This window comes from Prinia subflava, chromosome 4 (assembly GCF_021018805.1).
Source record: "Prinia subflava isolate CZ2003 ecotype Zambia chromosome 4, Cam_Psub_1.2, whole genome shotgun sequence".
Lineage (NCBI taxonomy): Eukaryota > Metazoa > Chordata > Aves > Passeriformes > Cisticolidae > Prinia > Prinia subflava.
In genome coordinates, this window is record NC_086250.1 from 7834264 (window position 1) to 7851273 (window position 17010).

Consider the following 17010-nt stretch of genomic DNA (forward strand, 5'->3'; position numbering starts at 1 on the left):
GGAGAAGGGAAGGGCTGTGGAGAAGGGAAGGGCTGTTTCTCCGGGAGGCAGCGGCGGCGCGGCCCGGCCCTTCCTGTGACGGCGCGGGGGCACCGCCCGGGCCGGGGCAGCGGAGCCCGGCGGGAGCGAGCGGCCGGCAGTGGTGCAGGTGTTCCGGAATCAGCTGTTCCCCGGTGCGGAGAGGGAAAGGAGCTTAGAGCCCGTCAGTGATCTCGACAGTGTGCTATAAAAAGCGTACCTGTGCAATGTTAAATAGAGCAATATTCGCGTAGCGTTGGATTCTGGTGGAATCTGCTTTTAAATTTGATTGTTCCTTCTCCCTCCCTTATCCAGCATCTCCGTTGCCAGCCAAGCAACGAGCAAAAATGGACGACATTGTGGTCGTAGCCCCAGGAACACAATCCTCACGGAATGTCAGCAATGATCCAGATGTCATAAAACTGCAGGAAATTCCGACTTTCCAGCCCCTTTTGAAAGGTAAGTGATTGTTCTTCTTCTGTTTTTAAATGCCGTCTTTTTTATATACCTAATGGAGTTTGTGTATCCTGAGGTTTCTACTGAAGTTCATATTTCTGTTCCTGTTTTTCACTTCCCTTCTCGTTTTTAACCTTTCTCTCTTTTGTTGTGCCATAATTAATCCCAGCCTTCTAAACAGAGGGTGAACTGGTTAGGAGGTGTGCTGGTAATGTTCTCTGCAATGGAACCATCCACTGTGAAGACACGACAGCTCCAAGCATACCAATTTGTCCTGTACCACTGGTTGATGACAGATGCTGTTATATTCTAATATATAATAGATGACAGTCTCCTGTTCTGCTCTGGTCTTTTAAAAACAGTTGTGTGTCACTCTTGGGGTCATAGCTACCTGTGTGTGTGTTCAGCTGCTTGAAATCAAGGTACCTCGTAGGCGTTTCCAGCACAGAGCAGATTTTATTCTTGTTTTTTTGCTGTGGGGTAGATGGGCTGAGACTTTTCTTTGTTTCTTTTCCCCCCACTCTTTTTTCTTTTTCTTTCATCCCTTGCCCTCATTCTTTGTTTCTTCTGTTCAAAGGGAAGTGAAGATTTCAAAGTTGTCAAGCCTGCGGTTTAAGGAAAACTGTTTGTGTGCTTTGTGGCCTGTCTTCTTGCTGTCTCTTTTTGAGGAGAGTGCAGGTGGCCTTAGTATCTGAAAAGACATCACTGGAGGTAGCATCACACCATGACTAAAAAGTATTTACGACAGAAAGTATTTACTTTTTGTCTGTTTGTGTATGCATGAAAGTCCTGGAACATGACTAGAACTTGTAGACATTATGACAGCCTATTGGGCCAGACATTTAACATTTTATTGAGCATTTTGTTTTATGAGCAAGTTCTGGATGTACATGGCACTGACTGTTGTTTCCTGCAGAAGGGGCAGAAAGGTCTTTAAAAAAAGGAGGCCTTAAAAAAAAGCAGAACACACTTTGCCTGTGAAGCAAATGCTTCGTTCTGCTTTGTATGTAAGGCAGAACGAGGGTCATGCTAGTGACAGCTTGAAATGTAAATGCTGGAATCCAAGTCCCTCAAAGAAACGAGGAAGTTTTAATATGAAAGAAAAAATGTAGAAGACGCTACAACATCTGGCACCAAAGTTGTTGTGTGTGGGCAAGAGTGTGATGATAGTTTCAGTTCCACACAGCCTAAAACTCCTAAGCAAACCTGGCTTGCACAAGAGCTGTGGAGGGAAGTCCTGGGGAGTGTGACTGGTGATCACTTCCAGAGATGCTGCTCCTGTGAGTCTCAAGGGTCCAGGGCTTGAGGTGGGAAGTGAGAAAGAAGATAGAGCAGCAGCCATGTGGTTCAGATGGAAAGGTTGGAAGGCACTGCCTTAGATGACCAGTCCAGGTCCTTCAGCTCCTAAATGTGCACACTTTAAGTTGTCTTGGTGACTGAGTTGCTTTTTCTGGACTTACTTTGGACCTGAAGCTGTGGATGTATGATAGAAACATTCTCTTCTGTTTTTGTCACTTGGCCTGCTGCTTCTCTACCAGTCTCTTGAGATGTGGTGACATCTGGTGACTGCTCAAGAGTTTTGCATGCTGAAATCACTTTTGTGAACACCTTTTTCACTCTCAAGGACTTGTTATTACTTGAACAACCAGACTATGATACTTGTGTTCACTACAGAAAGCAGTGTGGGCCTGTTGAGTGAGTTGAGTCTTGAGAGATGGCAGATCTGCCACAGGCCCACTTGAGAAAGTGTTCTGTTCTGGTCTCTTATCTGTATTCTTCCCATGCAAGATTTTGTTTCTGGAAAGGTTTACTAAGTTTCAAGATACTTTAGGAGCTCATTCTGAAAACTTGTGTCTTGTGATCTGCCAGCTTGCAGGTGGACTTACAGTCCCTGTGGACTTCATTGTTTTATTCACTTTCTCCTTGCCTAAGCAAAGCCAAGGGATTTTATTTTCCTTTTAAGTTTCAAAAGGAGAATAATCATTAAATAAATGGACTGGCAAAGTACATGGTCATATAAACACTGCATGTTCTTGAAAAATAAATGCCCTTGTTCCTCCTAGCCATACTGAGGTGAGGTTGTGATCAGTGAACCTGGAAATCTTTACAGTTGTGCACATTCACTTGGAAGAAAATGCCAGAGTCCTGTCCATTACATCTTTCATGCTTTCCTTTGACTTCTACAGGGAGAATTGCACCTCAGATTTACAGCTGTGAGCCCTTGTAAAAAGTCCCTCTCCATCTTTCTTGTAGGTGCTCTGCAGGTACTGGAAATGTGCTGTGAGGTTGCTCAAAGCTCTGTCCAGCTTGACCTTGAAGACTTCTTGTGATCTGAACAGCCTGTTCCAGTGTCTTGCCTGCCTCATCATAAAAAAAAATTGTCTTCCTTATGTCCAATCTAAACCTACCCTCTTTGGTTTAAAATCTTTGTCCTTGCTCCTTCATTGCAGGCAGAGGCAAAAAATATCTCACTTTCTTACAAGCTTTATTTGTCTCTGGAGCTTTTTGGGGGAAGAAACAGCAGCAGCAACTTCTTTACAGACTGTGCCTCCTCCTGTTCCCATAGGATTTTGTGATCAGTTTGCTCTCTGATCTCATTTCATGGTTCTTCAGGTCAGCCTGGTGTTATTGTGACCACCTGAGAATCCTGACTAGTGTAGGGAATTTACCTAATAGCACGTCACTGAACTTTATTCCTGTAATTCTCCACACATGTAGAGAATTGTATAATTCTCTCCCTGTGCCTGACAAGGAGGATCTGCTGCTTGCAACTGCTGAAGTACAGGCCTCTACTAGAATTCAAAACATCCAAGTTTGTCGGATGGACCCCATTCCTAGTGCTTACAACAAAATGTGCATGTTGGGTGGGAAGAAGTACCAAGAATGTGAGTACATCTGCCTAGTGAGTTTGAATTTTTAAATTGTTATTTTGTTTGTTAGTGGAGGGTTTTTTTGTTGTTGTGGTGGTGGTAGTTTTGTTTTTTTTTAGCTTGTAGAGCAACATTCTGCATTGTAGAGATCTGTCATTCCATTTTGAATTCATGACTTGAAAGTAGCTCCTGAAATCAGAATCCAGAAGATGCTTCAGTTTTGAGGAAAGGAGCTTTCCTTTCAAAGGACAGCTGAAGGAGTGGATAATGTCTTCCATGTATTCCTCAGTTGTTTGTTGGCTGTTTGTTTTCTCTGTGAGAGGATTTGAGTCTGTGCTTAGGCACTACCCAAACAACATGCTCAACTCCTGTAGGAAGAGCATTAGGGACTGCAGATACTGACTTCTCCACCTTTGTACCTTTCCTTTCCACTTTGCCAGTTGTTCTACACCCCTTGGTGTAGTTTGTGTGTTGGCTGATGAACAGAATGAGTGTAAGCTTGTCTGCCTGGGGGATTAGCCTGGCCTTTTCCCTGGCTGAGGACCTTGGAGCTCCAGTTTCTACTGAACCCAGGAGCTGTGACTCTTACCTGGCTCTCCTCAGACACATACTGCTCCTCCCCACCATCTTGCTGCATGGGAATAAGCTTTGGTGGTCATCTCAAGTCACCTGCAGATCCTTCTTCCTTTACCTTCACAGAGCCTGTGTGGCAGAGCTCTTCAGCTGGCAGTGCACCCTTGGGGTGCAGCTGCCCTTGGGATACCTTAGAAGATGTGCTGAGCAAAAATACCACGAGGGAGGGAGTTAATTGTGTCCTGGTTTATCAATTTGCCACACACTTTAATGAGGATTATCTGCATGCTGGCCAGTGGACCTTGAAATCACTATTAACAGGCTGAGGTGAAAGGCAAATAACTGCTTATAAATGTCCAAAATATCCAAGTGTAATTATAAATGCTTACAGAATGTGTAATCTCTTTATGCTGAGAGGAGACTGGAAACCACATGCATCTGACTGATTAGGCAGAGGAGCTAGTGTGTTCTGCTGGAGTGTAGGTGGTGAATCTTTCCAGACAAGGATAAGCATGAAATGGGAGAGCATGTGGAGAACTCTTTTTTGTCCTCAAGGATTTTAGGCATCAAAATCTGGATAGAATTCTTTCTCTTTTCTCTCTCTCCTTCACATTTGTGTACTTTTATTCAGTGTTACTGCCTTGTTCATAAGTTAAGACTTGACTGAGTCTTTGACTGAAGGGCCAGTTAAATTTCTCACTTTTTAATGTGTCTGTTGGCATCTTTTGCTGATGGATATCCATCTGTTGAACGTGATGTTTTCTAGCAATGAAAATAGCATACAATGAAATGTTCCTGTTAGAAACATGTCTAGGAGATACATTTTTGCCCTGTACTAGGAGATATATTTATGCCCTGTACATCTGTACTGTACATTCCTGTCTTTACTGAATAAACCAGCTGTCATTGTGTAGGTTGCTTCATGTGATGCTGCATCACCCCTCTGTTAATGTTCTTTCTCTTGACTGGTTTTGGAATGTTTGTGTCTTTCTGCTGGACCAGCAGCAGCGTTGCATTGCATCACTTTTGAAAATTGAAGGTTTCTGTTTGATATTAGGCTTTGTAGGAATGAAGAAGTTTATCCAAATCCAGAAGGTTATTTGGTTTGGGGCCAGTTAGTTTATTGAGAAATACTATGCTTACCCATCAGGGTGTAAATTATTGCACTCTAATTATTGATTTTTATTTTCCCTGTGGGTGCTGGTTCAGTCAAGTGACTATGGCAGAGGTAAAGGATGAGAGGATTTTTCTGTATGTACTGTCTGTCTGCAGTTAACTGCACTTTTTGTAACATCACATAATTCAAAAACTCTACTCTTGTCATCCTTTTCTGCCCAAACACTATCAGCAGAATAAAGAGCAGATTCCAGAAAGTCATAAGTGTAAATAATACCCCCCTTTTCTAATTAGTGTTTGACTTACTAAAATTGTATAAAAATGAAAAGGGTATTAAGGTACAAGGGAAAAAGCAGGTCTGCTCCAGCCCTAAGCCTTGTTATCCAAGCAGTGTGGTGGGAGCTCAGCTTTAACCATGTTCTCTCTGGATAATTGTGTAAGATGAGATCAACAGCTGACCAATAAAGCACAGGTCAGCAAGCTCATTGTTGTGAAACCTTGAAGTTTAGAATCAAATTTGATATGCCTCTATTCCTTTCTTAGGGCATCTTAAGAAAAGGGAAAATAGGAATTTTGTGGTTCATTTGGCTTAAACAGTGAGGTCTGACATACTGAATATTCCCTCTATTTTCCATGTGGGGCTGGCCATGGTATGCTTGGCTGGTTGACACCCTTGCATGAATAAACCAGAAGATGTGCAATTGCAGATTGCATATTCAATCCTGAGATGCAGATGATCTCCTGGACATCCTTGTTTTCGGTTTGCAGTAGTAACAAAGTGGTGAGTAGTAATGTCAGTGGGAAGTGGAATTGCTCCCTGTTGTAGCTGTGCACAGGCACCACTCTGCCAGTGTGCTGTGTAATTCAGCTCAGGAGCCTCCCTCATCCTGAGGCAGTGGTCACAGAAGGGGTAAATTAGTCAAGGACAGTGGACAGGAGGAGATGTGCATGCTCTAAAGCAATAATTTGTAGCAGTAATGGATGTTCAGGGTGAAATTGTGACTTTGCTGACATGGAAGGCAAAGCCCCTGTCAGTTCCAACTGACTGAAGATTTTTGTTCCAAAACAGTGTGCATTTCTGTATAGTTTAAATTTGTATGGTAGAGTGCTAAGGTTGATGTTTGAAGTTTAACAGTAGGGAACAGATTCTGGAGCCTGTGTGGAAAATTGTCCAGTAGCATTGTTAGAACTGATTCTCTCTCCCACCCTTAAACTAGATCCACAAGAGCCTTGGTTGTTCAAAAGATGGGAACTTCCTTAGGGGTTTTGTGCTCACCTGTCTGTTATGCACTCTGTGTTAAATAACTACAGGCTAGAGAGCGTTTGTTGCTCAGAGGAAAGGACTGAAAATGAGGATTCACACTTCTCCCTTCACTCTCTCTCACTCCCTTCTCTTTGAGAAACCTTACTCTTGTTGATTCCTTGTTCATGCAGACTGGGCTATAGAGCTTCAGGCAGCCTTTGGTGGCAGCTGCTGAGACAATACTCAGCCTGTGGTCATCCTTGGAATAATGTAATGCAGTGTGGGAGATGTTTTTTATGGTGGAAACTCTTATCTTTCAGCAATCTTAAGCCTCTTGAGAAGTTCTGAAAATGGCACTGCAGTGATGTGAGCACTGTCAGTATGTGAACTGGTATCTTGGGTGCTTGTGGAGGTTTTGTTTGAGGTTTTCCTGTGTGTATGTGTGTGATTGTTTACATGGGTGCTTTTACCTGTGTTGCACATGTCTACTTCTCTCATGTTTCAAAATATTTATAATATTATAATTATGTGTGTAATTTATAGGTAATTACGTACGTAATTTTGGAGAAGACACAGTATGCCCAGGCTGCCCCTTGATGTATTCATTAAATGCAAAATGTGCTGTATCTCCTGCCTGCCTGTTGTATTAAAGATCCACTATGAGTATGTTTCTTCACATGGTAAAGAGCTGAAGGACAAAATAAAGTGCACTTGCTATTTATGAGAGGTTTTTTAATGAGGTTAAGGACAAACAGTAAAAATACTAGGCTGCTGTTTGAATACACTTATGTGGGTGGTTTTTTTTTTTATTATTTGCTGATGCATATAGAAATGACACTCTTGAAAAGGTGGGTGAGTCTGTTCTAATGCAGTGAAAACTGAGACTTTATGATCCCATGCTGCACTTGTTTGTTAGGATATCCCCTGGAAGTCACTCCAGTAATCTAGACAGAAATATTGCAGTGTGAAGCACCATTCAGTGTTGCAGTAAAAGACCTGAGAAGCTCAGGCATTAAAATGAGATTCTTTTAACCATGTTACATCAGCATGGCAGTGATGTACCCAAGGGAAAGGTGCAACAGCAGGTGGGATACTGGGGCAGCAGCACAGGCTGCTCGTGGGTAACTGCTGAGCAGGAGAAATGCATTTCATGCCTTGGGAGTAAGAAGGTGCACCAGCAGTCCTTCAACTCAGGCTTGCAATGTCCTTTCTCTGTTTTCTGACCTGCTGTTTCTTACCCCTGTGGTTAAAAATACAGATACTGAGATTGGAAAGCCTGCAGTCTAGGTAAGTGCCACAGGGTGTCACTGGAATACAAAAGAAGTAGATGTGATTGAAAAGGGGTGGAAACCTTGCTGAAACAGCACGCTGGAAACTGCTCTGTCAGCAAGCTCTTTCCACGAACATTTGTGTTCTGCTTGCGCTGGTAGCAAGTGAGCAAGGTCTTGGTGACTGACCTCGCTGGGTTTGGTACCTGTTGGACCTGTGAGCTGAGCCACACAGAGCTTTTTACTGAGAGGCAGCTACAGGCTGAAACACTACTGGGTCTCTGAGGAGGAGATGGTGCAGTGGTCTTCAGCTGAAAACCTTTCAGAAGGCTTTATGATCTTGAAAACTAGAAATACTGGGTGCCACTTGCTTTCGGTTGTTACTAGTGGGTTTCTGAGTGTGTGTGGTAAGAAAATGTAGATACAGATCAGCAGTCATTCAGGTAAAAGAATTTGAGGTTCAGAGGCTGTCCATGGCTCTTGATCCTCATCTCAGTACACCATCAGTAACATGGAGTTTAATAGTTTTTTCTTGACAACACTGTTTGATCATAGGTGTGTTGAAGAACGAGGTGTTCTCATGCCAAGAGTGATGCATAGTAATTTCTTCCCTGGTGGCCCATTGTGCTGAGAAAAAAATGTTTATTCAGCATAGAGGATAGAGCTGGGGAACTGATGTGTCTAGAAAATTATTTCAACATTCTCTCCTGCTCAGCTTAAAAATGTTCAGTTCAATGAGATCTTCTTTCCAGTTCATCACCAGCCCTACAAGCCAGCGTTGCTGCAAGAGTGAGGAACATGGGATGAACTGGGTGAGGGGAGAGACACAAAGTGAGAAGGGGAAAGAAATAATAATAAGGGGAAAGAAAGAAATAATGTGTGTGTTAAGTGATAGCCTAAAATTCCAGGCTTTTACCCCACCTTCCTCTTGTGTGAGTACAGGTAATCTCACATAAATGAAGACATTTGTTTGGGAGAATCTTTGTATTGATCACATATGTCTGTTCAGCTAAATCCAGTACTTTGCTAATTCCCAAGTTATTTTTAGGAGAGGGAGTGTGCAAGAGCAATGTCTCGAACCTTAATCTCTCTTGCCTTGGAAATGTCATGAAGGTATCTTGTGTCCAGTCTATCATGCCAATAAAAGCCTTTTGAGTTTGCAAGGGATTTATGTGATTCTCTTTTCATCACTGCATTAATGGGAGGTCTGTACCACAACATCTGGACATCAGCTGGAGAGTATTGTCCTTCACTATATGCTGCCCAAACCTTTTGGTGCTTGAGAAGATGTTGGTGCACACCAGGAACTTAAGATTATTTGCATATAAACATTTAAAAAAAATTAAAATGCTGGCATAGACAACGTTACTGTGTGCCTAAACTCAGTGAGACACCATGCAAAATTACTTGTGCAGGTTCTCCTCCCCCTGGTCTCACTGTCCAGAGTGAAATCCCTGGCAAGGCATGCCTCATCAGCACTCAGACTTTGGTGTAAAAGTACTGGAGTCTGAGTTTCCTTGTTTAAAATTCACCGTTTCTGCAAACTTGTTCTAAGCTCTTGTGCCAGCTACCATGGATGGGAAGCCATGTTTCAAGTTAAAGCAAGAAGCGTAGTGCCAAGGAAAACCTTTATCCTAAAGAATCCCTTTCTTTTGCAGATATTAGCTGGTCAGACACGTGATGGTCTCTTCCTACTGTGTTTTTACTCTGCTGTGTCCTTATTGTGGTGGGTTTTCTGCTGTGCATCTTCCCCCTTCTCTGTGACTGTTGTGTGTAGTTGGAAGCTGACCTGGGATCTGCAGATACCACTTGCAGTTGTGGTGCTGTAAATGGGATGTTTCCAAAGAGCTCCTTGGAAAGTGTGATCTTATGGACCAGGGAATTAGAAATCACAGTCATCGAGAGACTTCAAAAAGCATCATAATTTCCATCTGGTAGTGTTTCAGTGAGTAACTCTTTGCTTTTAGTTCTTAGTCAAAGTAAGATGGTGTCGATGAGCTCTGGGAAGAGCTAATCCTGGTGATGCTTCACAAGTTTTGAATAAAATTAAGGTGTTCTTTCTGATACTGTATCAAACACTGGAAAAGCACTGCTGACACTCCTGGTGTTGGCTGATCTCTCTGCAGGGAATGGCTCAGAGTTGGCCTCAGCTGGCTCAGGAGGAGGGTGGGAAGAAGTTGGTCAGGATTTTATCCTTTCTCATTCTTTGTAATAGGAGTCTTGGAAGCTTTCTGTCACCTGAGCAAAGCCTGAACCTAAAGGGGAGGCTTGTTTCTCCTTTTAACCCTGAAGTCTTGACTTCATCTGATTAAACAGAACCTTTACCTTTAATAGGAAGTGGAAGAGATACTGGAAATGAAACTTTTTAAGTACTGCAAACTGCTTTGCCTCCCGTGAGAACAAATCTTATTTTTCTGTGATGTGAAAGTAGCAAGATGCAGGTGATTGAAAAGGAAGTACAACTTTGCATTTATACATTTGCAGAAATAGGACAAATCAAGGGAGAATACTTACTCTTGATTTTGGTTGTCTCCCCTTCAGGGAACATGTCACCACTTTTTAGTATGAACTGAAATTTGGAGTCAGTTTGGGTGGTGACTGAATTGCTTTTTTTTTTGCAATAGTTTTAAATTCCCCACTGTAGTACATTCTCTCTGTTATTCATCTGATTTATTATGTTCTGTGGTAGGGAAGACAGAAAGAATTTATAGATTAATCACTTGGAATGCAAATGATTTCTTTTGTCTAATGATCTCTAGTATGACAAGTGATGATTAAGTTACAGTGGTGTTTTAGACTCACTTCTTTATTTTAAATGCCTTTTGTTACTATCTGAATCCAGTTTTGTTGTCAGTGTTTGCATGTGTATTTAGATGAGGAATGTAAAGGCTTGGCCTAGCTTTTAATGCCAGGCAATGGGACAAATTGTGGTAGGAGCAGAATTATTTTTCATGTCATAGCTCTTGCCTGTGCAAAGAAAATTGTGGTGATGTGTTAACCTTTGTACCACCTCAGCTTGCAGAAGGAAGCATCTAAAAAGGTTAAAGTTTTGATTGCATCAACTATTTAAGATACAAGTACAAACAAAGCAGTTTTCTGTGCTGTGAAGCAACAGGAGTGAGTTAGATACTGAAGTGCTGTACTGCAGGAGTAGGATTGATGTGGAAAAGGGTGGTTACTCCATAAAGATACAGTGAAATGAGTGAGTTGGTAAAAATGGCCTGTGCTGATGTGCCATCACGGTCAATGTGCAACAGGAAAGATAAGGGTAGTGCACACAGCACAAAAGAAAAGGTAGAAATTGTTAAATATTAACAGATTTGGTAGAGTTTTGGGAAAAGGTGAGAAACTGAGGATGTTTGTTTTCCGACCTCCAGTCAATTAATATTTAACCAGTGGTCTCAGATGACTCATCTCTACTCCGTGTAAATGAAATTTTAAGATGAAAAGAAGATAAGGTGATCAGTGTAACCAGGGAATTATCTGGGAAGTAAAAAAGGAAAAGCACTTGTGGCAGGCAAGGAGCTTGATTTGGCTCACCATGGGATCCAGCAGGCACTTTGCCTGGTGTGGGGAGAAATCCCAGGGGCTGTGGGCTGAGGTCAGGTGGGCTCCAGCTGAGATCAGCTTTGCCAGCTGTCCCAGTTTGGTACTTTAGGACTAAGGCAAAATATCCAAAATTAGCTTCTGGACTCAGTGCAGGAGAAGATAACATGTGCAGGATTTATTGAGGTGCTCTGGCATTCACACAGAATGCCCCCTTTGGATTCACTGATGCTTTGATGACCAATTTACCCCTCAGGAAAGTGGGGCAGGGTGGTTATGAAGTACTGGGTGGTGATGCTGTGGCAGGAGCAGAGACAGCTGGACTGGTGGACTTGCACCTTTGGGGCTTCTGTACAAATATTTTGTATTCTGCTCTTTAATTCTCTGTTTGGTTTGGTGGTTTTTCTGAGAGCAAGGGTGAGCAGAACAGGCTAAACCTAATGGCTTGGGGCTCTTTTCCCTAAAACCAGCAGAATTGGTCTTTACTTTGGAAAGCTGCCATCTAGAAGGAACTGGAGTTGAAGAAGATAAAAATTGCTGTTCATAAACTTTTTGTTTAGAAAGTGTTTTGATGCCAACTATTTTGATACTTTTGATTTTTCCACTCCCTTATCTTCTTAAATGAAGGGGCTTAGTAAGAAAACAAAACCTGTAGTACTTCTAATATTTAACGCTGTTGAAGTTTTTCAGAAGACTGATCAAGTTCTGCACTGTGCTAAATCTTTATTATCCAGATTGCTAGGCTTATTTGTCTTGCTAATCAAAATAAGGTACAGTGAAATCAAGATAAGAGTGTATTATTGTATTGTTCAAGCCTTGAATATCAGAAAATAAAATGAAATAAATCTTACTATGCAGCTGAAAACCACAGAAATCTCTCTCCTCTGTCATTTCCTCAGCTTCTGGTTGGTACCACCATGCCTTAAATGTAACTTGGGAGTGTGTGGGTTCTTGCCTCTTTGACTGAAGCCTCTGTGCATATAGGAGCAAAATTAATGCGACTTATTCTCAAGTGCTTTTCACTTCCTGTGGCCCACCACACTGATTACATCCCCTTTGAAATATTTCCTTTGCAAAATGGGGCCACAAATGCACCCCTGCATGAAGGGATTTGAGTTGCTGATATTTGGTTAAAAAAAATAAAAAGAGATTTTCTAGTATGTATTTTCAGGCAGAGGCATTGCTCAGGCATGAGGTGATTGAGTGGAGCTAGACTAATGAATGGATAATGTGCTAAATTAAACATGTCAGGGTACACCTAATGTTTTTGTCGTGTAAGAATAGATAAGGGATTGTTTCTTGAAATTAAAGGCAAGTTGTCTATTTTACTATTATTGCTCATTCTATGGCAGGTGTAAATGGAGCCAATGCCTCAGTGGGGTGAAGGCAGGGAGGGGAAATGAGTTTAGCCTGGTGTTTATCAGTGTCCAAAGGCTGTTCAGTCTCTATATTCAGCTTCTATATGTCAGGCAAAAAAACAGCTCCAACCTTGGTACTTGTGGATGGCTTATAGAAAAATGGAATTATTTCTAATGTCTTTCAAATATATGGTAAAAAGTCTTTGAACCTCAGAGTAATAGTCTTTATATGAGAATGCTTAGACATTTTTTTCCTGAAATTTTAATGAAATGGGCCTTTTCCTCCTAAGTATTTGACAAATTGGTATTTTCCATGAGCAAGTCTAGGATGTATATTTGTTGCCTGTTTTCACTCAGCACTAATATTTACTTTTAATGCCCTCTCTCCAAGCTTGTTTCACTCTTCCCATCAATAGGGAAGTTTCTGGAGAGTGTCTGTGACAGGAGCAGCTCTTCAGACGTGCTGGGACTGTTTCCTGTGAAGGACAGGAGTGGGTAGGTTGATATGGTGGTTCGACCCTGGCTGCAGGCCAGACACCCACGAAAGTCACCCTATCTCTCCCCTCCTCAACTGCACAGGGTAGAGGAGATAAAACAAAAGGCTCCTGAGCTAAGGGCAGAGAGGGATCACTCATAGGCAAAACAGACTCAGCCTGGGGAAATTAATTGAATTTAATACCAATCAAAATCAGAACCATATAATGATTAATATAACCTCCCCTCACCTCTCACTTTTTCCTGTGTTCTACCTCCTCCCTGCCAGCATCACAGGGAGACTGGATTGGGGGTCATGGGCAGTTCATCACACCTTGTTCTGCCACAGCTCAGGGAGATGTTGGAGGCCAGTCCATGCTCCACCATGGGGTCCCTCCCGTGGGGTGCAGTCCCCCAGGAGCAGGCTGCTCCACTCTGGGTCCCCCACAGGGTCACAGGTCCTGCCAGCAAACCTGCTCCAGTGTGGGCTCCTCTCTCCATCGGTCTGCAGGTCCCAGCACAGATTTCCCAGGAGGTCACAGCCTCCTTTGGGCATCCCCTGCTCCAATGTGGACTCCTCCAGGAGCTGCAGGTGGATCTCTGCATCCCCCCAGACCTCCATGGGCTGCAGGGACACAGGGGAATCTGCTCCTCCTTCCTCACTGCCCTTGGGTGGTCTGCAGGGCTGTTCCACTCACGTTCTCACCCTGCTCTTCTCTGGCTGATGTTGCTTCTGCCCAGTAACCTTTTTCCTCCATAAATCTGTTATGGCAGAGGTGTTCCAGCCATCCCTGGCGGGCTCATCCTCCTGGAACCCCTTGGCATTGGCTTTGCTGGACATGGGGGGAGCTCCTGCAGCTTCCCACAGAAGCCACCCCTGTAGCCTCCTCTGTCCCAACAGCTGGCCAGGGACACCCAGTGCAGGAGAGGAGCAGAGCGGCTGAGGGGAGGCAGGTTGGTGTCCCCCTCCCCAGCCACAGAGCTGCGTGCCTCGTGCCACACTGTGGTGGAGCAAGCCAAAAAAGCAGCAGTAACAGGGGGTGAGCAAAGGGGATCCCCCTGTTGAGCAGTAGGGAGAGAACCTGATCCAAAGTTCTAGGTCGTAACACACCTTAACACACTGATGTTGGCTGCTCTGTCAGTCCATTTCTACTCCCTCAGTGTAGTGGTAAAGTAGGATAATCACAATTACAAACTCATTGCACCTATGACTCTGTTGTCCATTTAGAGCTGTATCTGTAAGTTCAGGAAGGAGTGAGAGTTCTTAAATACTTGTTTCAATTAAACTTTGGTAAAAGCTATTGCTATCCCACTTTGGATTCTCAGCTGTGGGATGTTTTCTCTTGAAATTAAGCCGGGATGTGCTCACTTGCACAGAGTTGTGTACAAATGCCTTTTTTCCCCATTGAGTTTCAGTTATCAAAGTCTGGAGTTTACTGTACCTTGTAACTAATTTTATTCATTTAACATGCTAGACTTGTTCCAGGCAAAATATTGGTCATGAAACAGTGATAAGAAATTTTAAGCTTGAAAGAAAATTTTGTATTTCTTCCACAGGAAATGTAACAAATGACCTTAAAATAGCATCTTATCTCATGTTTATACTAAACTTCAACTCTTGTGTATCGTTTTTTTCTTATGAAAGGAATGAACATTCTTTCAATCCGTAAGGACCAGAGAGCTGAAAGAATCCTGTGTTTGTGTGTTGTTCTTCCTTTGTATTTTTTCCTCACAGTGACATTTTAGGACTTGTCTACCTGAAAAGCTTTATCCTTAAAATAAGACTGCATTAAGATATGTGTTGGTGAAGGAGCAGCTGCTCCTTTTGGAGTTCCCTGGAGTTCCAGGGACACTCAGAGCCAAGGCTGCTGCAGCTGGAGGAGGCCCTCATCTGAGCTGCTCCCTCACAGGTGGTGGTGTAGGTATTGTTCTTGTAAAACAGGTCAGGAAATGGAGATGTGCTGCATTACTGCCCTAAAAACCTTAGTTTTGCTGATAGTTTGGGTCAAGACAGATGACTTCTTAACAGATTAGGTGCCTTGTTGGGTTTTGTTGAGTTAGGTTTAGGTTTCAGCAGTGAAACTTTGAAATGAGACCTGGGATTTCTGACTATAGTAGAAAAGCAAAAAAGTAGCTACTTTTGGTTTTCATAAATATTTACCATTAGGCAGAAATGGCTCATCAGGACTTCTGCACATTAGGAAGCTGTAAGACAAATGACAATGCCAACTTTTTTTTTTTGTCTTATTCTTCTTTAACTATATGCTCCATGGGACAAAAGACAGAGCCACTTAACAATAGGCCCTAATGTTCTAAATGGCCTCAAGTTTAATTGTGGCAACTTTTTGTTTGGAGCTGAGCTAGGAAGGTCACCTCAGTATTCTTGTCCTGAAGGACACTGTTGTGCCTCCACTGAAAAGCTCTCACAGGAGAATGATTCCATCAACGACTGTAAGATTTTAAAGGCATTTGTTGTCTGAATGTAGATACGGGTTACCCAGTTGGGAAATGTACAGATTAGCCTTACCTTCTCATTCTCTTGTGAAGTGACACTGTAAATATAGTGAGGGGATCTCTTCTTTCCTGGCATGCTGCCCAAACCTGGAAAGGGAAAAAAATTGTTAGTTTGATTGATTGATTTTTAAAATTGTTGTTTTGTTTGTTTGTTCATTTGGGTTTTTTTGTTCTTACAATGTAGAAGACAATTAATTGCTGTAGCCCCAGAAAGCTCTGCTCTTCTGAGGTGTCATCGAGGAGTTTGGCATGATACTAAATATGCTTGCCCTCAGGCATGTTCTTGTTCTATAGTTAATGATGCTGTCTCAAGGAGATGCTATAGCTAATGGATTTTTTAAAAACTATGTGAAGTGGGCTGTACTTAACTCCTGTGCTTTGGGATAATAACCTTAGGTTTGTGTTAGGAAGCTGTTGTGTATTGAGAAACATGTTCCTCAGGTGGAATAACTTACAAAGCTTTGACATATCTCTGTTTAATTTTTTTTTTTTGGATGTTGGCATCTTGCAGTGAAACACATAAAGGTGACTCCTGTGATGTGCTTTGCTGTCTCTGCTTCTGGGAACAGTTAAATTAAAAATAAAAGCACTTTACTTTTAAGAACATCCTAAACCACTGCAGTCTTTTGTTCAGTGACTATCTGTCCCTTTTCGGTGAATGTTAAAAACACACTGTCACAGAGTTTAATTTTCACTGTCCCCTGTTTCAAATGCAAATAAACAGTCATTGCATACTTGTTTTCTGATGTCTTTGAAAGGAAGCTATTTCTGCAAAGTGAGTACAATCTCTCTGTTACCTGAGTGAGCAGCTATCCCAGTGCATGGCTGAATCAATTCCTGCACAGAGAAGATGCCTGGAATATAAGTTAAGAAATGTTCTAGATTCATCATTTCTTAATAGGGGGTCAAAATGATGCATTAGTTTTGCTTTTTAACCACATCATGGAGGATACAGAAAAGTAAATTAAGGAAACACACTTTTTTTTTCCCCTTCCCCCCCTTTTTTTTCCCTTCTTAAAAGAACATTTGATTCATATCAAAATGACATTTGTTGCCTTGCCATCATATAACCCTGTATTAAAGTGAGGCTATCACCGAAGAACTGCAGGTTTAAGGGATATTTGCTCTGAAAGCTTGCAGAAAGCAAAATTCCTCTGCCTGTGTGTGGAAAGTGGGCTGGGTACCATGGGGACTGCTGTTCACTGCTTCTGTGCAGGTTGTACCTGGGGTTCATGGAGTTCATTTGCCTGTGCTGATAGATGAGAGAACATTAAAATGATGCTGTACACAACTGTGTGGAGAGCCTGATGTCCCCTCCAAGGTAAAGTGAGCACTCTGGCTCCTCAGGGTATGCAGTGTAGCTTGAGCTGATGTAGTAGCTCCCTCCTGTCCAGGGAAGAGAATACAGCCACCCACATTCCTCCTTGGCATGTCCCTCCATCCTCACTGAGTCTGACATTCATCTGACCCTTTGTGACACTGATTTGTGTTGCTAACGTGGCAGAGAACTCCTTTTATGCCAGGTTTCTACCCTTATTAATAAGCTGCTTTGGTCTATTGCTCCATCAGACGAG

At 42.5% G+C, this 17010-nt stretch overlaps 1 protein-coding gene across 2 annotated transcripts in view; it reads left to right on the top strand.

Moving 5' to 3' along the window:
- Positions 1-17010, top strand: part of BORCS5 (BLOC-1 related complex subunit 5) — a 57605-nt gene that overhangs the window by 269 nt on the left and 40326 nt on the right. Inside the window, exons 1-2 of one of the 2 annotated variants that reach the window (XM_063395343.1) lie at positions 28-173; positions 334-477. In XM_063395343.1, the coding sequence (XP_063251413.1) occupies positions 366-477 (112 nt within the window). In that variant the 5' untranslated portion in view covers positions 28-173; positions 334-365. Of the gene's footprint in view, positions 1-27; positions 174-333; positions 478-17010 lie in introns of those variants that run through there. The other variant, XM_063395342.1, reaches the window with a different exon arrangement.